The sequence below is a fragment of the Cucurbita pepo genome, chromosome 3 (assembly GCF_057944985.1).
Source record: "Cucurbita pepo subsp. pepo isolate OVF chromosome 3, ASM5794498v1, whole genome shotgun sequence".
Classification (NCBI taxonomy): domain Eukaryota; kingdom Viridiplantae; phylum Streptophyta; class Magnoliopsida; order Cucurbitales; family Cucurbitaceae; genus Cucurbita; species Cucurbita pepo.
Window position 1 is genome coordinate 17674336 of NC_141800.1, and position 20699 is coordinate 17695034.

General features: G+C 37.5%; 3 protein-coding genes across 13 annotated transcripts; 1 reads left to right on the forward strand and 2 right to left on the reverse strand.

The window, feature by feature from the left end:
* The first annotated feature begins 1096 nt into the window (after positions 1-1096).
* LOC111790459 (uncharacterized) lies at positions 1097-13114 on the forward strand. Of its 5 annotated transcripts, none has more exons than XM_023671356.2 (27): positions 1097-1504; positions 2114-2194; positions 2649-2786; positions 3297-3407; positions 3485-3535; positions 3657-3757; positions 3939-4032; positions 4213-4344; positions 4427-4684; positions 4784-4862; positions 5012-5103; positions 5219-5302; positions 5522-5596; positions 5721-5768; positions 5926-6021; positions 6229-6458; positions 6776-10242; positions 10320-10399; positions 10592-10672; positions 10828-10899; positions 10982-11078; positions 11185-11239; positions 11337-11465; positions 11585-11702; positions 11954-12036; positions 12122-12649; positions 12734-13114. In XM_023671356.2, the coding sequence occupies exons 1-26, from the start codon at positions 1340-1342 to the stop codon at positions 12549-12551; spliced, it is 6447 nt and encodes a 2148-aa protein (XP_023527124.2). In that variant the 5' UTR covers positions 1097-1339; the 3' UTR covers positions 12552-12649; positions 12734-13114. The 5 variants fall into 5 exon arrangements, with proteins under 5 accessions (XP_023527124.2, XP_086978145.1, XP_023527123.2 ...); XM_087122019.1 differs by having other exon boundaries at positions 12800-13114; XM_023671355.2 differs by having other exon boundaries at positions 12824-13114.
* A 107-nt stretch (positions 13115-13221) lies between these two features.
* On the reverse strand, positions 13222-15131 carry LOC111790460 (uncharacterized). Of its 7 annotated transcripts, none has more exons than XM_087122022.1 (3): positions 14944-15131; positions 13781-14169; positions 13222-13566 (listed from the first exon to the last, which is right to left on the reverse strand). In XM_087122022.1, exons 2-3 carry the CDS (start codon positions 14043-14045, stop codon positions 13361-13363), a joined length of 471 nt encoding a protein of 156 aa, XP_086978148.1. In that variant the 5' UTR covers positions 14046-14169; positions 14944-15131; the 3' UTR covers positions 13222-13360. The 7 variants fall into 7 exon arrangements, with proteins under 7 accessions (XP_086978148.1, XP_023527127.2, XP_023527129.2 ...); XM_023671359.2 differs by having other exon boundaries at positions 13818-14169; positions 14944-15125; XM_023671361.2 differs by lacking the exon at positions 14944-15131 and adding an exon at positions 14785-14937 and having other exon boundaries at positions 13818-14169.
* Positions 15132-16295: 1164 nt separating this feature from the next.
* LOC111790461 (uncharacterized) lies at positions 16296-19816 on the reverse strand. Its single transcript, XM_023671362.2, has 8 exons — positions 19371-19816; positions 19198-19254; positions 18994-19069; positions 17251-17330; positions 17089-17138; positions 16908-16992; positions 16714-16812; positions 16296-16620 (listed from the first exon to the last, which is right to left on the reverse strand). The coding sequence occupies exons 1-8, from the start codon at positions 19632-19634 to the stop codon at positions 16390-16392; spliced, it is 942 nt and encodes a 313-aa protein (XP_023527130.2). The 5' UTR covers positions 19635-19816; the 3' UTR covers positions 16296-16389.
* Between the last annotated feature and the right edge of the window lie 883 nt (positions 19817-20699).

Sequence of the window (20699 nt, forward strand, 5' to 3'; positions counted from 1 at the left end):
CTATTACACGAAATACTGTTCCAGTCAGACATTTTCTCAAACACTTCACGTGAAAATGTGAAGAGACCATAGCGGGTGCGAGCACGTGAACTGAAACAGGTCTTTAAGCTGGGCTTTCAAACGGGCCTTTAAGCTGGGCTTACTTGGGTACAGGTCTTTGAGCTGGGCTTTAAAACGGGCCTTTAAGCTGGGCTTACTTGGGTACGGGTCTTTGAGCTGGGCTTTGAAACGGGCCTTTAAGCTGGGCAAACTTGGGTACAGGTCTTTGGGCTGGGCTTTGAAACGGGTCTTTAAGCTGGGCTTACTTGGGTATGATTTTTCTTTAATTTAAAAAACTATATATATATAGCAAATGTTATTTTATATTATTTATATTTTAGTAAAACAGTAACAAAAACAAGAAAAAGAACGATATATTTTATTTTTTTACCTGGCAAAGTACCTTACACTAATCTCATATTTAATTTTATTATTTTTTTATAGATCGACTATCTGAATTTTAATTTAACAATTTGATTTAAAAAATACTAATGTTTGTTAAAAAAATTCCCATCCTTTAATTCTTCAAAATATATATTTTTATCTCAAACTTATAAATTTTTTTTAAATACAAAACTACAGGGATTTGAACCTCGAACCTGTTGGATGATGAAAGTTCCACATCGATTAATTTAAAGAATGATCATGCGTTTATAAACAAAGAATACTCTCTTTATTGGTATATAATATATTATAAATATATATGTCAATGATTTTTTTTTTAATGAAAATAGCGCGTGTGTTTACTGTTCTTCCATTTTTATCCTTTAAAAAAATTTCTTCCATTTTTGTCCTCGTAAACTAGATTTAGGGGTTTTCAATTTTGATTGTGATAACCAATTATCCACTGCCTAAAATCGTAATTTTCAAAATTCAGTCATTTTAGGCCTGGGAGTTTCGTATTATCATTCTCAAATCTTATACGCTTATTTTTGTATCTTTACCTCTCTAAGCGGACCCTTAAAAGTGGGTCTGAGCCCATCTACTAGGAAGTCGAAAACGACGCCGTTTGGGGACATAAAATTCGATTTAAAGTTCAGAAAAACAATTTAATCAGATGTACGAAGAAGGAGAACCAGTTTCAGTTCCAAGTTTCAACTAAAAACTTTTCTCACTTTAGTTGTTTTTATTAGCTACTTTTTTTCTTTCATCTTCTTCTTCTTCTTCGTGTTCTTCAATTCCCGGGTTGTTTAGCTGCAAAATTCTCTCTCTTGTATTTCTCCCGCTTTTTTCGATTTCATCCGCATCATATGCAGTCGTAGAGAGAGAGAGAGAGAGAGAAGCAGCTCACAGAGCAAAAATGGAGATTGAATTGGAGCCACGAGTGAAGCCGCTGGACTACAAAGTGAAAGGAGTTTCCCGAGAATCGCCGTCTCAGAAGGCCGCTAATGTTCTTGATTCCGATCTTCGAACTCATTGGTCCACCGCCACCAACACCAAGGAGTGGATTCTCCTTGAGTTAGATGTATGCAATCCCCCTCTCTCTCTCTCTCTCGCTTAATTGACAGTAATATTGTATCGACATTCGAGTAATTCAATGAACTATTCAGCTTCGTTCTTGCTGTAAAACGAACAATTTTGTGATATTAACTCACAGGAATCTCGAAACATTTTCTTAGTTTAAATGTTTGCTGCCACTTAATTAGTATGATATTCAAAGCCAGTTTGATTGTAGAACTACAATTCCTCACCCAATCATCATAAAAGCATTTTCTTCTCCAAAACCTTATTTGCTGCCACTTAATTCTGGAGAGCTTCTCAAAAGAGGCAAGTCTAGCATTAATGCTTTTAGCAGAATCCAGAAGTTCTTTGTGTTAATGTCACTTCATTTTCTGCTAAGAACTGTTTTTATGTTCTCAATAGGGTCTGTTGTTAGTGTGCCCTAATTTTTTTTAAGCATGACGTTTGTTTGTTTATTATTATTATTATTTAATTAACCTAGACTGGATAGCTTTCTTGAATGTATTATTTTGTGCTTTATCTATAAACTCTGTAGCTTATTGAAATTTTATATGTTACCTTATTTATCATTTCTCTGTTCATTTTGCTTATTTTGTATAATTTTGTTAATCAGGAACCATGTTTACTATCACATATTCGCATCTACAATAAATCTGTCCTCGAATGGGAAATCGCAGCTGGTTTACGATACAAGGTTTTCTTTCTCTCTTTAGATTTTGATTTTTACTTCTTATGCATTGCATTTTCTTGAATAAGTAAAATTGTCCCAATTTTTGTATATGATCTTGTTTTTTACATGAACTAGCACTTGTTAAATTCTTCCTAGGATTTATTATGTACTTCATAGAGTTGGTCTTCTTGTTTAGCGTGAATTCATTTTCGACAAACTTTTCAATTTGTTTGTCGAATGAGAAATATCTGTTCCGAATGATTCTCACGTTACACATATAACTGGCATTTACGAGTTGTACATCGAAGGTTTTTCGACAAACCCATCGGAATTATCATATTTGTTTTGGTGGGAGAACAAAACAAAAATCTTACGCTTTTTCTTGAATGACGTGTAGTTTGGAAGTTTTAGTATGCATGTCTTGGATAATAGATAGAGCCTTGATTTTATTCTTGCAATGATTTGTATTTGTTTCCAGCCAGAGACATTTGTGAAAGTTCGTTCACGTTGTGAAGCGCCTCGACGAGACATGATCTACCCTATGAACTACACTCCATGTCGCTATGTAAAAATATCTTGTTTGCGTGGAAATCCAATAGCTGTGTTTTTTGTTCAGGTAAAGTATGAGAACTCTATTTCCCACATTGTTATTAATGAAAGCTCTCTTGTACCACTATTTGAGAGGTTCTCGTAAAGCTGGGGGTTCTTGTTTGCTTAGGTGGAAGTAGTCTTGCTACTGAATGAGAAGTGAGGTTTTGGTAGAGGGAACTTGAGGCTCGGGATTAATCTCGTGGTTTGCTGTTTGAGTCGCTATTTTTGCTAGTTGAATTAGTTGGTCAACTAGTTTCGTGGAATATTTCACATATTTCTGTTTAGTTGTTCGATTAATTAGTTACAATTGGTCAAATAGAAACACCTATTAATATTATATTTTTCCACTCGTACTTATGAAATTTGCGATGAATGATGATTTTTTAGTACAAATGGGTGGGGACTTGAATCTTTGAATTTTTGGTCCATGATACAGTGCATTAATAAATTGAGCTATGCTTAAGTTAACATGGATTGCGTAATAATAATGATAATAAGATAATGATAATAGTTTTCTCAATTTTATGGATTGCAGATGATTGGTGTTCCAGTGGCTGGTTTGGAGCCAGAGTTCCAACCCGTTGTGAATCACTTGTTGCCACATATTGTATCACACAGACAAGATGGTGATGATATGCATCTTCAGGTACTGACATCTCCATAATTTCTTAGTTGCTTCATTTTGCACCTCATCTATTCATGATCTTCCCGTTTGCTTTATAGCTGCTTCAAGACATGACAGTCAGGTTATCTCCATTTCTTCCACAACTTGAGGTAATATGTTTAAATTAGAAACGAATCTGTTTCACGCTCACCTCTCCATATAGTCTCCGTCATTGTGAATATCAAATTTTTTTGGATCCATAGAGGAGTATCTAAATTGATCATTATGCAGACAGACCTTGTGGGATTTTCAGATGCTCCTGATCTTAACTTACGTTTCCTTGCAATGCTTGCTGGTCCATTCTATCCAATACTACATCTCGTGAACGAGAGGTTAGTCTATCTTGCTTGTTATCTCTCATCTTTTGTATCATTTTGTACGGAGCATTTCACTTTAAAGATCACGGTTGATGCATCGTTTCTTTTTCTTGGTTCATTGGGAGAAAATTCACGAAGTTCCCTTTTAATTTAAATAACTACTCTTGATATTCTGCTGATACGTTTTATGCTGCAGAGCAGCATCAAAGTCTACTGGAAATGGAACTGAAACTGAAGTTTCTAAGAATTATCAGATGTCTTCACCATTGACCGTTTCTTCGAATTTTGAGGTTTTTTTCTTCTTTCTTTTTCCCTTTCCCCTCTTCTATACTTCAATCTTTTAGTTTGCCCTCTTAATCATGTTAAATAGTTTCTATACCTTGGGATATTATGTAATTATAATGCCACAAGTAAAAATTGTTCTAAAGAAGATGGTTAGTTACGTAGAACATCTTTCTGCTGTAATGTAGCCACGGAAGTCTCGTAGCATATTACCTGTGGTCCCATCTACATCGAGCTGTGTAGTATTTCGCCCAGATGCAATCTTCATGCTTTTGAGAATGGCTTACAAAGATTCTACATTCGGTGCTATATGCAGAGTGGTAAGTTATTCCCAGTTTGGTATGTTTTCACTGTTAATCCTCGACTTTTGAATGCTAATGTTTATTTTCTTTGCTTTATCAGGCTTCTAGAATACTGTTGAAGGTCGTCGAACCCATTGCAGTGCAAGAAGCTTCACCATTGGCTGATGAAGCTGCTGTTTCCGATGAGTTTACAAAACCTGGATTATCCGACCCTGTCTCCATCGCTGATTACTCTAAATTGTTTGGAGAAGATTTTGAAGTGCCTGATGATCAATGGGATTTGAGCTATCTTAGCATTTTGGATGTTGGTGCAGTGGAAGAAGGCATTTTGCATATTCTTTTCGCCTGTGCCTCTCAGGTTGGCTTGCACTAATTTCTTTTATCATATTTATATACAGTTTCTATATTTTTATTTTATTTGACTAATGAACTTGCATTTTGTGTGTAATGTTCACAGCCCACTATTTGCAGTAAACTGGCAGAGAGGGCTGTTGACTTGTGGCTAGCTTTACCTCTTGTACAAGCATTGCTTCCAGGTCGAAACAAAAATATTATTTACACATTAAAAAAAAAAAATAATAAAGAAAGAAAAATTGAGGTGTTTTATGTAACACAGTTCATATCCCAAGTGCTTTTTTTAGATACTTCTTAATTTCTGTGTATTTCATTTTTTTTCGTTTTCTAGTTCTTCGACCGCCTTTGAGCAGTCCCTTTGATGTGGTCAATGACATCTTTTCTTTATGGAAGGGGTCGGTGGTGCAACAGGCTCTCTCTCAGGTTTATTTCGAATTTAAAAACGACCCACCTTCTCTTTGATTGTAACATATATTTGCATTTACCTTTTCGATACGTATATTTTCTTATTCTTACATTTTGGCCTATTTGGTTGCAGATTGTGGCAACATTGTCATCTCCATTATACCATCCGCTTCTACATGCTTGTGCTGGCTATCTATCGTCATTTTCTCCATCACATGTTTGTTGCCTACATTTCATTCTATTACTTGATTAAACTTTGTTCAATTAGCGATAATATTGTATGTTTCTATAAAATTGCAAGATTAGCAATCTTATCTGGAACGACCCCTTCACGTACAGCAGCAAAGTTACTCATTGATTTTTCACTAAGATAATGTTGAAAAGGAGATGCTGATTATTGTTGTCAAAATTGATCAGCATTAATATTTTTTAACAGGCTAAGGCTGGATGTGTTCTGATCGACTTATGTTCTTCTGTACTAGCGCCCTGGATGCCTCGTGTTATTGCGAAGGTAGGTTTGTGCTGAAGGCAAAATCTCTCAGTTTCATTTCGAGCGTCGTGCCTGCCTCTTCTTTCCTATGCTTTCATTGTTTTGTTCTTTTAACTTTTCTACCACTGGGTTGATTTTGATATAGGTTGATCTGGTTATTGAGCTTCTAGAAGATCTTTTGGGTGTCATCCAGGTGAATTTCATCTGTCATATTTATTTTGTTCAACAATAAATATATTTTTAAGAGTTAATTGGTCGATTGTTAGCTATCTTAATGAAGCTAATGTTGTATTTTATTGAGTACATAATCATGCATTATAACATATTATGTTCAAAATTTCATGTTTCAGAATGCACGACAGTCCCTTGATCAGGCTCGTGCTGCCTTAAAATATATTCTGCTGGCTTTATCTGGTTATTTCGACGACATACTAGGAAGCTATAAGGTATGAAGTTTGGCAGTAACCTACCCTAAGCCTTCCATCCAAATAGAAATAGACTAAAGCTTTTTGTCACTATCTCGAAATTCTCTTATGGTGTTGAAGTTATAATCTATGCTTCACTTACTCATTGAGAATTGGCTTATTTGAGCTGTGATCATCTTTGTTGACGGTCGAAAGGGTTTCTAAAGAACTTTTTTATGCTTCTTTTAGGAAGTAAAACATAAGATTCTCTTTCTCGTGGAGATGCTAGAGCCTTTTCTCGATCCTGCCATTAGTGGGTCAAAGACTCCGATAGCTTTTGGAGATCTTTCTCCTGTTTTTCCCCAAAAGCTGGAAAACAGTTGTCTGATTGCTCTCAATGTCATCTGCTCGGCCGTACAAAAGCCATCCGTTCTTCCTTCAATAGAATTCGAATGGAGGCGTGGCTCAGTTGCTCCTAGGTAATAAATGCTCGCTTTGTGCTTATGTTGTTGTATTGTAGAAAAGGATAAAAAAAAAAAAAAAAAAAAAAACATTAGAGTGAATGAGCTGAAAGTAAAATTCGAAGGTAAAGTGATAAATTTAATAATTCTTTTTAAAAAGATCTAAACGTTATATTTTTCAATTTAATTTGAAGGGGGAGTTCATATTTTTAGAAAATGATGAAGAAAGTAGTTTAGATGTTCTTGAATATTCAACAATGTTTATCCAATATTTTCAGTTAACTTCCAAGCTTTCCGATTTATGGAATTTAATACGACTCAATTTTTTTATGCAGCGTGCTTCTTTCAGTTTTGCATCCTCACTTGCAGTTGCCTCCTGAAGTCGACCTTCGGAAGTCCTCTGCTTCCAAACCTCTCAACCCAGATTTTTCTGCTTCAAAATTAAATGCTGTAAACGACTGTGATGGGAAGATAGATGATCACGACACGCCTGGAAAATCTGATGTCTACGAAGATGCTATACCTTTTTTTGTCGCTCCAGAATTGCGGTGTGAATCTCTGGATAATCATTCTAGTCGTTTGAATGAAGGTAGCTTAATCTCTAGCCATGGAAATGTGAACATAGAGCCTAAAGAAGTGGTTCAAGGGACCAATCCTGATCGGTTTCGCGGAGAACTGGTATTGGATTTTGGAATTAATATCGAGTATTTCAACTTGGAAGCAGATTATTTTCAACTTGTAAACTATCGTGACAGTGAAGTGAGGGCTTCTGAATTTCGCCGCTTAGCCCTGGATCTAAGTTCTCAAAACGAGCTAACTTCTGAGGGTCATGATGCATCCATAAATGCATTACTCTTGGCAGCAGAGTGCTATGTCAACCCATATTTTATGATGTCTTGCAAATACAATCCAAATCACATGAAAGGTATGAAAAGTAATGAGGCCACAGTGTCTAAAAGTAGCCCAACTTCTGAGCTGACCAAACTTGCTGGCAAGAGTAAAGCTGATCTGGAGACAATAGCTCACCTTGAAAGAAAGAGAGACAAGGTTGTTCTTCAAATTTTGCTGGAAGCTGCTGAATTGGATAGAAAATATCATCTGAATTTGTCTGATTCGGAGTCTTGTCCGTATAATGGTGAAGGATTAGATGAAAAAATGATCATGTTGTCTTCCAATGACGTGCAATCCGTCGATGCTGTGACCTTAGTACGACAAAATCAAGCTCTGTTGTGGACTTTTGTCATTCGACTTTTACAGAGAAAGCCTAATTCAATGCACGAAATCCTTATGCAAAGTCTTCTATTTTTGTTGCGTTCGGCCACTAAACTACATTGTCGTCCTGAAGATGTTATCGATATCATTTTAAGTTCAGTAGAGTTTCTAAATGGATTGCTAACATCTCTGTATTATCAAATCAAAGATGGAAACTCACAGTTGGAACCTGGAACAATTCACGGCACGCAGCGACACTGGATACTTCTTCAGAAATTGGTACATGCAAGTAGCGGAGGTAATTATCGAACGGACTTCACGTCAAGTGCCAATAACAGTTTTTGCTCTGGGAATCTGATTCCAGCTTCTGCTTGGATGCAAAGAATTTCTAAATTTTCAATTAGCCAATTTCCTTTGGCTCGTTTCCTCGGTTGGATGGCGGTATCCCGTAATGCAAAACAGTATACAATGGACCGTCTTTTTCTTGCATCAGATTTATCACAGTTAACAAGTTTGTTGCATATTTTTTCTGATGAGCTTTCGGCAGTAGACAATATTTATAAAAAGCACGATGAAGTTACGATTGAAGAAACAGAGTGCAGAAATGTTCCTTCGGAGAGTAAGGAACTCGGAGCAGTTGAACAGCATGGCGGTCCATCATTTCATGTTATCTACCCTGATCTTAGCAAATTCTTTCCTAATATGAGAAATCACTTTATAGCTTTTGGAGAAGTCATATTAGAGGCTGTGGGATTGCAACTGAAATCACTTTCCCCTAATGTCCTGCCTGATATACTATGCTGGTTTTCTGACCTCTGTTCCTGGCCATTTTTCCACAGTGATTTAACTTCCCATTCCAGCTCTCATTTCATGAAGGGTTATGTTTCAAAGAATGCAAAGTGCATTGTGCTTCATATTCTCGAAGCCATTGTAAGTGAACATATGGAACCGATGATTCCCGAGATCCCTCGACTTGTGCAAGTGCTAGTTTCCCTTTGTGGAGCCGAGTACTGCGATGTGCCATTTCTCAAATCTGTAGTGCTTTTGTTAAAGCCACTTATTTCATATTCTTTACGGAAGATATCGAAGGATGAACATGTATTGGATGATGGTTCTTCTACAAATTTCGAGTCTTTGTGCTTCAATGAACTTTTCAACGACATTAAGGAGAACGAGATAGACGATTCCCTTCGAAAAGTTTATAACAAAGCTTTGTCTATCTTTGTATTGGCTTCCTTCTTTCCCGATTTCTCTTTTCAACGCAAGAGGGAAATATTGCAATCCTTAATTACTTGGGTTGATTTTACCTCATCACAACCCACTTCATGTTTCCACAATTACCTGTGTTCATTCCAAGAAGTAATGAGAAGTTGTAGAAGCTTGCTACTTCAGAAACTAGAAGCATTCGGTGCTATTCCGATATCTTTACCCGACCTTGAGGATACAAGCTCTAGTGTACTCGTTGAGGAGAGGTCAAAGTCACAGCCAGGGTTTCTCTGTGATATTTACGAGAACCCGCTATCTAGTAGCAATCCCGAGAACTTGGAGAGAAAGAGTGAGGGAAACAATACTGAATTATCTGTTGAGGAAATAGGAGAATTTCGTAAAGATCTCGAGGCCCTTATTTCCAAGCTTTTTCCCACTATCGAGCACTGTTGGAATCTGCATCATCAACTGGCTAAAAGTTTGACTGTGACGATGGCCGAGTGTTTGGTTTACTCGCAGTGCCTTTCTTCCATAGCCCAGAATGCTTGCAGTGATGAAAAGGAAGAGGGTGAACATGCTACACTATCTAAGACGAGCAGTCAATTCCTCGTCTACTTAAGAGGCGGTCTTAAGGGATTGGCTGAAACCGCCGTAATGCTCGAAGAAGAAAGTTGCTGGGAAGCTGCTTCTGTGGTTATTGATTGTCTGCTCGATTTGCCTCGTAGTTTAAACTTGGAAAACATTGTTTCCACTATTTGTTCTGCACTCAAGAGTGTTTCTTGCAACGCGCCAAGCCTCACTTGGCGCCTGCAAACCCAGAAATGGTTGTCAGCATTACTCAGGAGAGGCATCTCCACCGGCAATGGAGATGAAGTTGCTCTGGTCGATCTATTCTGCACAATGCTGGGACATCCTGAACCCGAGCAACGATACATAGCTCTTCAGCAGTTGGGTAATTTGGTTGGCATAGATGCCTTTGATGGCATTGCTGCACAACAATGTTCCAAAATTTGTAGTAGTTTCGTTTCAACTGGCTCGGGGGAATCTATCTCTGAGTCTACACTCTCTCATCTGGTTTCACATACATGGGATCAAGTGGCTTCTTTAGCAGCATCTGACTCATCATTATATTTGAAAACTCGTGCGATGGCACTTCTTATAGCCTTTGTCCCGTATGTTAGTCGACAGGAATTACAATCCTTGCTAGCATCTGCCGACTGCATTCATGGCACAAAGGTTTTGCATCCAGCATCTGAGGGCCCATTACTACAGCTTTCGTTAGCACTAATTTCCTCCGCTTGCCTCCATTCCCCGGTCGAAGATGTCTTTTTGATTCCTGAAAGTGTTTGGAGTAATATTGAGGCTTTGGGGTCATCAAAGACTGGTACTAACCTTCATTATTTCTCTCATTTCGTATAATACTTTATTCAATTGTTATAAACGTTTTATTTCATCTTTTAGATGGCAGACTCGGAGATTTGGAGAGGAAAGCCTGTCAAGTCTTATGTCGATTGAGAAATGAAGGGGATGAAGCCAAAGAGGTAGAACGACGATAAAGTTAAACGTTCCCTTTAGATATAACATGCTGTCTTCTGCCCTTTGGACTCGAATGCTTCGGCATTCCTCTGCTTATATAGAATACAACATTTTTAAAGAGAGGCGAATCGTGAATAGTGTATTTTTGCAAGTTATAACATTTTTTTTTGTTGGTTTTCTTCCTTCTCATGTGGAAGGTTCTGAAAGATGTGCTCTCTTCGAGCTCCCCGAAGCAATTCAATGAAGATTTTCTAAGCATTCGGGAGTCGATACTGCAGGTCAGAAGCACAAAAGTTCAACCTTTTAGAGCTTGTGTCGTTTATCTATCTCTGAGTCACCTTCTATTAAATTTGCAAAAGATATTTGTTGCTTACTAGCTGTAATTTCTTGCTTTCCTCCCCTTTGTTCTTACTTGTGCTGAATTGCTCGTCAGGTCCTTTCGAATATGACTTCTGCTCAGTCATATTTCGATGCATTCTCTCAAAAGAAAGATCAAGAAACAATGGTAAGATGGGTTATTGTGTTGTTTTCTTGTTATTGTTACTGCAGAGCTCATTCTTGAAGTGGCTTTGTTTGACTATGTCTAGGAACTAGAGGAGGCTGAACTGGAACTCGAACTCGCTCAAAAGGAGCTTAAACAACCTGATTCATCCAAGGATTTTAACAATTTTCCGAGAATCACTTGTATGTCATATTGTCTTTCGGGTTTTCTTATATCGGTTTTCAAGTTATCGCCATTGTTATGTTCTTAATTTTCTGCACATGATCGTTTGAAAATGAAACTTTTCAGCCTCTGTGGTAGCGGATTCACGTCTTCAGCAGATAAAAAACTCCATTCGCTCCATGTATGCAATAAATTAAAAAATCTTCCTATTATCATTACTTTCTTCGTGTGCTTATAACGTTAACTGGAATTCGAACCCTTTGGCTTTCGTGTTTCAGAGAAAAATCCAAACTCCAGGTAGAAGTAGCAGCTCGTCGACAGAAAAGACATCTTATGAGACAAGCACGGCACAAATATCTGGAAGATGCTGCATTGCATGAAGCTGAACTTTTGCAAGAACTTGACAGGTTTGATAAGTAGCTGAATCTTGCATCATGTAATTCAGTTTATAACAATCAAAAAGTAATTCAGTTTATAGCAATCAAAAAGTTCTTAGGGTTCTCCATCTAACACTTGGCTACTTTAGGGAGAGAACGGTTGAAATGGAAAAGGAAATCGAAAGACAGCGCTTGCTCGAGCTTGAGCGGGCAAAAACCAGGGAGCTGCGCTATAATCTTGATATGGAGAAGGAGAGACAAATGCAGGTATGGTTTGGTTCTTACTAATATATGATATAAATAGCTTCTTGGGTTCTTTCATAAGCTTCTTTGATATTCTAATAAGTAATCCATGGTATTATCTTCTCAATTTCATTGTCGGGTTCCTCTGTTCGTGTTCCTCGTAATCATTGAAACTTGCTTCAAACAAATAGCCTTTTTTCCTTGCATCGGTTATTTTTATCGTCGTTGTAAAATGATAAGGTAACAATTTCTGGTGACGGTACATCTGCTTACAGAGGGAACTTCAGCGTGAACTGGAGCAGGCCGAGTCTGGACCTCGATCATCAAGACGTGAATTCTCTTCCTCTTCCCATAGTAGGTAGGTTGAAATGTGATGGAACATATCATGAATTCATGAAAGGGTGAATGAATAAAAGGGTATTGGTGAACCTTTTTCCTGGCAGTCGACCTCGGGACAGATATCGTGAAAGAGACAATGGCAGACCAAGCAATGAAGGGAATGCCAGAACAAGTGCCGGTGGCTTACAGACTGAAACTTCTACTACCACCAATTCATCAATGACCGGAGTACCAACCATTGTACTTTCGGGGGCGAGACAATACTCGGGACAGTTGCCTACAATCCTACAATCTCGTGAGCGTCCAGATGAATGTGGTAGCAGTTACGACGAAAATATAGATGGAAGCAAGGATTCAGGTGACACTGGAAGTGTTGGTGATCCAGAATTAGTTTCGATATTTGATGGACATTCGGGTCCGCCCGGGTCTTCTCAAAGACATGGATCAAGAGGCAGCAAGTCGAGGCAAGTTATAGAACGAAGGGAAAGGGATGGTGGCAGACGCGAAGGTAAGTGGGAAAGAAAACATTCATGACCAATGCTGCCTCGAGATTAGTAGATCAATTGTCGTTGTTGCGTCGTCGAGCTCTGGATCAATGGGTTATTAGATGTGGCACTGCAAGCGTTCCACAGGTTCGTTTCTATTAGCTCGTGATATCAATGGTGTTGTATATTTCATTGACAATTCTTTAAGTTTTCAAAATTTGTTCCATGAAGCGAATTCGAGTTTACCAAATACGATGCTGAGGACATATCTCGGGCAATCTATCTAAGACTAATTAGACTGAGTTGAGTTGCTCTAAACAGATCCTACAGCGGTCGAGGCTTGTGTACGCAGTCGAGTAAGCTATTGACATGCACAAAATTCTCGTTCTTCTGTCATGAACCAATCGAGGATGGTGAAGTTTACCCTCCTGGGACATTCTAATGAAGGAGAATTGACAGTGCCCATGGAACATCATTTCTTGAAGATTGCTTGTTTATTTATAATCCAGAAGCCGAATCATTCATGTGGGGATCAAATTGGAAAGGTCTCTTCAAATGGAACCGTCATATGCTCTTAAATTAATAGAGATTGGGAATTACTTTAGTTTATTATTTTTTGAATTTTCAAATTGCGTTTAATATTATCTAAAATTAAACATTAAATTAATTTTGAATTAGTTTAAATGTTTTACAATCACAAATTATCACATCTATCAACATGGAAATAAAGATAAAATTATATATAATAATAAAATTGTTGAAATCTTTACAAAAAGAAGCCAATGTAATGAAATAAACACTCAAAACATTAAAATACAATATTTATTATTATTTTTTTAAAGGTTTCTAGCAATTTCATCACTTCCATTTCTTGAACTTGCCTCCTCCATGCTTCCAACGCTTGCCAAATTTCCCATGTTTGAATTTTCCGTGACCAAACCCAAATGGGCGTGCATGAGCAAGATGATGAGCGCCGTAAGCGGCGGCTGCAGCAGCTGCACCACCAGCCAACAACCCCCCCATACCGGATCCATGTCCGAATCCGAGTCCATGGCCTCCGTGGCCTGTAACGAAAAATCATGATGATAACCAACAACCCCCTAACTTCATATGCAAATTTTTTTTTAAAATTCTAAAAATTTAAAGGATCCGAATTAGGGAGAATTTTTAATGTATAAAGTTTCAATTCAAGTACATTTTTAATCCTGAATTATAGTTCAAACACCTCATATAGCATTGAAATTCATATTAAATCAACTAAAAGAGAATTTTAATTACCAAAGTCATCAACACAAACGGTAGAATGAGATAATACCAGGGTAATGATGGGGGGCAGGATAGCCAGCCGGAGGGTATGCACCGTGAGGAGGATAGCCAGCCGGTGGATATCCGCCAGGAGATGGATACGCAGCCGAAGGATATCCGCCAGGAGGTGGATACGCAGCCGGAGGATATCCGCCAGGAGGTGGATACGCAGCCGGAGGGTACCCTCCCGGAGGGGGATATCCAGCTCCTGCGTACGGTGGTGGTGGTGGATATCCATGAGGATGAGAATAGTGCTGCCCTGCAGCAAACGACGCCATACTTGAAAACAGGCCTTTGTCTTTACTTTCCTCTTCCTTCCCGCCTCCCATTTTTCTTCAAGTTTCCAAGAGTAAGAAACCAAACTATGAATCGACAATGGAAACAACAAAAGATTGTTAATCTTTAGACGATTGAGGAAAACATAAATTTTAAGGCCATAAATATCACTGAAAGAATGAATACAAATGAAAAACAAAAGCAAAATTCAAGAACAATCAAACAAAGGAATTGATATGCGAAGACTCCATTTGATTCTGTTGATACCAAACAAAATTCAAGACTGACTAAAATTACATTGGATCGAATAAGATTAGTTCGAACCTAAAATTACATATCTACACCAAGAACAATCAAACAAAGGAATTGATAACTCAACCCGTTGCTTCAACCTATTATCTAGCAAAATCATTCGCAACAGAATGGATCAACAACTCTTTTCTAATGTTGTTATCTATCGCGAGGACAAGCGATAAAAAGCAAGAGGACCTGAAGAACACCGACAAACTCGAACATGAAATGATCTTAAACCACACATTCAATCGATTTTCAGAACGCAGTCCAAAAAATTCCGGAGAGAGCGAAAAACGAACAGAAAGAAGAAGAAAATCATCAGAGTGAAATTCAGGAGAAATTGATCACAATCAAGATAAATGAATAGGCATCAAATTGAACACACGATGAATGATGAAGATAACAACCAAATTCCGGAATCAAACGCAGATTCAGAGACAGAAAAATCCTCCTCGCAACAAATCGACAAAACGCAGGATTTCGATCGAAGCAAAACCACAAAAAACTACGGAATAAATCAAAGAGCAAGAAGAAAATTAATAGAGAGAGCGAGAGAGATTGCGTACGAAGAAGAGAAAATTTGGTGTGCTCCGTGAAAATGGCGATTAGGAGAAACAGAAACCTACAAATAAAGAGATTAATTTGTAGCCAATCTCTCCGCCTTTTTGATTGTACGATCGAAGAGTATCAACCGCGTTGGCGTAGCATCGACGCGTCCGAACTCAGTACGTGATTTGCTTTTGAATTTAATTTCATTATCTTTAGAAATATATAATACCGACATAGTTGAATGAATAAGATGAAGATCAAATACTTCCATTTCGCACCAACTTTTCTCTAGGTTCTTCCCATCCATATTTCATTGCTTTTAAATAAGGAGTGGTTGAAAGATAGGTGTGAATATTAATATTCATCAACCACACTTTTCTTTATTATTCACGCGTTATATATGTCTAACCATTTTCTATGTGAGGTGTCGTTGTTACAATTATCTACGTTCCCAATGTGCTTATGATATAGCACCAGGCAGACTGTTAGCTAGTGTGTATCACCTTACGAGAATCGAGTATGGTATAGATCAACCGGAAGAGGTATGCATAAAAGTATTTGCTGCAAGGATAAATCCTAGAATTCCGTCTGTTTTCTGAGTTTGGAAAAGTGCGTATTTTCCAGAAAGGGAATCTTATGATATGTTGGTTATTTCTTATGATAATCATCCACGTTTTCCAAAACCCTCTTTAACTCTATTTTTTTAAATTGTTGTCCAAGAGCGGGATTAGAGGCTTGAGCATTCATTACCCACGTCAATGGTGACCCAAGTCTTAGTCGACTGACTTATTCGAGGACGAGTAAGTGCAGCACAACTAGATTGAGAGTTCGAACAGAGAACGAGCATGAATCCAAATTTTTTGATAATTAAAATCTTATCGCACAACAAAATATGACAAAATCAAATAGTTGTCTCGTATTGCTAAAATGTTCATATATATTTTAAAATCTCCGAGAAACTTAAATTTAGTTATATATATTTGATAATCGTTTCCATCTAAGTTATTAGTTAAATTTAAAAAAATATATATTTTTAATTAAAATACACAACAATTTATAGACTTAATTTTTTAAACCAAATAATAATAATAATAACTAAATAATTGACCGACGGAAATTTAATTATTTAACCTTAAATGTTAAGTAACGAAAGTATATTTAATAATTGCAAATTCAGGGAAACTTCTAGAAGAAAAAGAAAAATCAAATTTTGTGGTCGTCAGGACTCCATATTTTGATTTTGTCATTTTTTTCAAAAAAAAAGAAAAATAAATAAATAATAATTTGATTTTGACCACGGATTTTTGTTGCCATCAGGTGGGAAACAAGGTGGATTACTAGAGGCAGGTGGGACCCACGAATATAAATATGGAAAATAATAAAAAGTTATATTTTTTAAAAAAATTATAAATATGCAATAAATATATTTCTAGAAAAGAAAAAAAAAAACAGTGAACGATGACTCAAATGCAAACATACTTCTGATACATTCTTCTGTAAATGTTTGCACCTTCGGATTCAGCGTGAATTTCTCTTTCAGTCCTTATTCCCATTGGATTCTTCAATAACCATCCATCTTTATCACACAAAAGACTCTGGTCGAGCACGTCGACGTGTTTCAAAACATCGGGAACAGAGTCGAACCAAAGTCTCATGTCCACTGCCACTTCGAGCACGTCGGATTGTATGAACACCTGTTGAATCATATACAACAAAATTTCCAGCATCAGACTCATCAGAACAGGCAAAAAAGACCATTGAATGTCATGGATTGGCAGATCATATACCTGCCCTCCTGGCATTAAACTGTCTATTATAGAATCTACTAATGGCTTCTGCAAAACGCGTCGCTTATGATGTCGTTTCTTGAAATGGGGATCTGGGCACTGTGACAAGATTAAGCACGAGTGAGTTCTATCTTCGTTGATATTCAATGGGAAAGTTCGGGTTGAATCGTTCGGGGAGGGGGGGTTGCACTAACCAATACGGAAACCAGCATCAGGGGTCCAGGATATGAAGATATGATCTGTTTAAAAGAAATTGTAGCATTTGCAAACATGAAATGTCTGCATTCAAGTTCAAGAAGAAGTTCATTACTAATGTACCAATAGCAAAAAGGTGATCTTGTTTTTCACTACTTGCTATGAAGTTAAGGTCCTTACACATTGTTAAATCCCAACTCTTTGACCCAGACATCGGCACGCTTGACCAACTGCAAGAGCACGTAAGGAATCAAAGCACGATATAATGCCTCGATAGAACGAGGATAAAATAGTTCAGACCAACAAAGGGTGGATCAAAAGTGAAAATTTTCGGTCCCATACTTTCTGTCGTATTTCGAGACCCAAGAAATTTCTTGAATCAAGATGTTTTTTTGCAAGCCACAACAGAAATCTGCCACTACCTGGGAATAGGAATACTTGTTCTGTTAGATTCTTAAAAATGCATGTAAGATGTTACGTAAATCATTATGGTTAGGAATCACGACTCTCAACAATGGTATGATATTGTCTACTTTGAGCATAAGCTCACATGGCTTTGCTTTGGGCTTCCCCAAAACGCCTCGTACCAATGGAGATGTATTCCTTTACTTATAAACCCATGATCATACCCTAAATTAGCCAACGTGGGACTCACAACCAACAATTACAGCATGCATGTCTTAATCTGATAGATTATTTTCTTGCATGTGAATACAATAGGATACTATAGGCAATTAGCATTTGAAACCTTAATATCATTACCAACAGAATTCTTTCCTGTGTAAATTCTCCAGAGCAACTTAGGTGACTACATTGTATTAAACTTAATGTTTACTAGCGAGCTCGTTGCTGCTATTGCTTGGAGCATTTTGCTCGACATGTAACGTATTGATTACATGATTAGAGCTGTTTTATTATGCATATCAAGTTAAATTTTGATTTACAGTGCACGGTAAAGACGATTGTTGAATGCAGTAATCAATATGATGCTTTAGGATAATAATTCCTTCTTCATGCTGGTTCAATGAACATCACCAAACAGATCGAGGAAATGGTAGGATCTCTAAATTATGTTTTGAACTTGTTTTCAAAATCAAGCAGTAGCATCAAACACTTATCCATGGCTATCCTCTATTTAGCCAAAGCAGGAGGATTATGGGTAAGATTCTAACTATAATATAAGCAATATCAGTGATGGTTAAAACACTCCTAAACATGAGTTTAACCATTCAAAATCAAATAATACACTTTTAAACATTATTTGTGTAAGATCCCACGTCGGTTGGGGAGGAGAATGAATTATTCTTTATAAGGGCGTGGAAACCTCTCCCTAGCATACGCATTTTAAGAATATCGAGGGAAAACCCGAAAGGAAAAAAGCTCAAAGAGGATAATATCTGTTAGCGGTGGACTTGGGCTGTTACAAATGGTATCAGAGTCAGACACCAGGCGATGTGCCAACAAGGAGACTGAGCCCCGAAGGAGGGTGGACACAAGGTGGTGTGCCAGCAAGGATGTTGGGCCCCGAAGGGAGGTGGACACAAGGTGGTGTGCCAGCAAGGATGCTGGGCCCCGAAGAGGGGTGGATTGTGAGGTCCCACATCGGTTGGGGAGGAGAATGAAACATTTTTTATAAGGGTGTGGAAACTTCTCATTACCAGACGCGTTTTAAAAAGTTTTAAAAACCTTGAGGGGAAGCCCGAAAAGGAAAGCCTAAAGAAGACAATATCGGCTATCGGTGGGATTGGGCTATAAGGGTGTGAAAACCTCTTATTACCAGACGCGTTTTAAAAGCCTTGAGGGGAAGCCCGAAAGGGAAAGCCCAAAGAGGACAGTATCTGCTATCGGTGAGGTGAGATTGGGCTGTTACAATTTTCATGTCATCAAAACTGATTTTCAACGACTGAGGATTGACTTAGAAATCAAAAGCAAGTTAAAAACGATTTTAGGAATATGGATTCAGCCAAATGCTATAGAGAATCAAATATTATCTCGTGAAAGCAAAGTATGTACTAAGAAAGTAGCTATTATGAAGAAAGCAGATATGTAAGAGGTACATAACAGGGAATGCATCAACTCACTCACCACTTCCTATATCGACCATGAGGGGCAACGTGGGGTCCTTGAAGACTCCATCCCAGTTAGGTGCTGGTGTAGGGACCTGAAAGGTAAAAGAGATAGAGCTTTTCCTTCAATTAAGCAACATTAAGCTAAAATTTCAAAGCCACAGCTCCTAAAATTTCTCGTCAGAGAGAAACCAAATCCACTTTCAAAACTCAAATTACATACAGAGAAAGAAGAGCTAAGTGGATTAACATGCTGCCTGATTCTGACGTGACCTGAATCCTGCAATTCCCAAAACCAAGTCAAATGCACATCAATTCTAGTCACCACATTCAATTTTCAATTACTCGCCAATGATGTCAGAAATTAGGGAAAAAATTCATGAACAGAAAACAAACCTCGAAGATCTTGGGAGAGAGATTAAGGTCTGCGTATTCCAACGCCACGAGTTCCGGACTCCGGAGTTGTTGCCGCTCGCAAAGCTCGGCGGAAGAGCCCGATGGTAAACAGAAGGATTGAAGAAATGGTCGTTTTAGTAACAGAGAAAAGGTTCGGTTTGCTGTTGCGACGCTCGACGGCGCCGCTGCCGCTGCCGCCTTCGCAGCAGCAATGCAACGGAGCTGGGAGCAAGTGTGTAACTGGAAGCAAAGAGACGAAGCCATTTTGCCGCGTCCGTTGGGCTCTCAAGAATGGCGCTGCCGCCTCTTCGAATTGGGTTATTCTCTCTATCACCTTCTTTTATTTTCCCTTTTTCTTTTCCATTTCGTATTTAATTTAAAATAATGATAAAATTTGCAAAATAAAAATCTCAAATTTTGCCATTTATTTAAAAAAATATTTAGTTTTGACCTTTTTATAATATTTTAAAATTATCCTAAAAATATGTTAAGATGACGTGAAATGAAAATTATGGTCACGGCTATACCCATTATAGGTCCAATTTATTCAAAATTCTAATAAATTTCTACCCTTATAAAATATTTATAAAAATTTTAAATTAAAACTAAAATCCAAAATAATAATAATAAATAATTCTTAAATTTAAAGGCAAATACTGGTGGAGGTTGCTGCAATACTGACATGCAAATCCTACGATATACTTCAACGAAGATGTGAAGAGAAAGTTATCAAAATTATCGAAAGATATTTCAATTCATGTCACATCAAACAAGAATAAAGTTTGATTGTTATAAATTTTGGGGGATTGTTATAAATTTTGGGTGGGTTACCATTTAAAGTTAGTATATTTTAAGACTTTTTATTTACTTTAAGTTACATTTAGCTAATTGTGGCCATAAAGTATGAATGTTACCGATCTTGGAATGTCTCTAATGGTTTCCTTTCTTAGACTATAGAAAGTCTCGTATGTTGTACTTGTAAAGAGACTTATAAAATATAATAAAAGGAGCATTTGTGCTCTTTTTAGCCAATGACTAAGTTTCTTTGCAATTCTATGTAGTTTAGATTGCATATAGAATCATTCAAGCTCGACATGATCAATCTTGCTTGTGTAGTGATTCGAATCTCAAACAATGTTCTTGCCTTGAGATATTCGATCAACAAGAATCATTCAAGTCAGACATGATCGATCTTGCTTGTGGAGTGATTTGAATCTCAAACAAGTGTTCTTGCCTTGAGATATTTGATCAACAAGAATCATTCAAGCCAGACATATCGATTTTGCTTGTGGAGTGATTCGAATCTCAAACAATGTTCTTACCTTGAGA

Excerpts from the sequence above, each read along its gene's own strand:
- LOC111790459 (XM_023671356.2), top strand. The coding sequence starts at position 1,340 with ATGGAGATTGAATTGGAGCCACGAGTGAAGCCGCTGGACTACAAAGTG. Across the intron at positions 6,459-6,775 it reads CGTGGCTCAGTTGCTCCTAG|CGTGCTTCTTTCAGTTTTGC; the intron begins GTAATAAATGCT and ends TTTTTTATGCAG. Across the intron at positions 12,037-12,121 it reads TCTTCCTCTTCCCATAGTAG|TCGACCTCGGGACAGATATC; the intron begins GTAGGTTGAAAT and ends TTTTCCTGGCAG.
- LOC111790460 (XM_023671359.2), bottom strand. The coding sequence starts at position 14,136 with ATGGGAGGCGGGAAGGAAGAGGAAAGTAAAGACAAAGGCCTGTTTTCA. Across the intron at positions 13,567-13,817 it reads TGCCCCCCATCATTACCCTG|GCCACGGAGGCCATGGACTC; the intron begins GTATTATCTCAT and ends TTTTCGTTACAG.
- LOC111790461 (XM_023671362.2), bottom strand. The coding sequence starts at position 19,634 with ATGGCTTCGTCTCTTTGCTTCCAGTTACACACTTGCTCCCAGCTCCGT. Across the intron at positions 16,813-16,907 it reads TGATGCTGGTTTCCGTATTG|TGCCCAGATCCCCATTTCAA; the intron begins GTTAGTGCAACC and ends ATCTTGTCACAG. Across the intron at positions 16,621-16,713 it reads GTTTAATGCCAGGAGGGCAG|GTGTTCATACAATCCGACGT; the intron begins GTATATGATCTG and ends ATGATTCAACAG.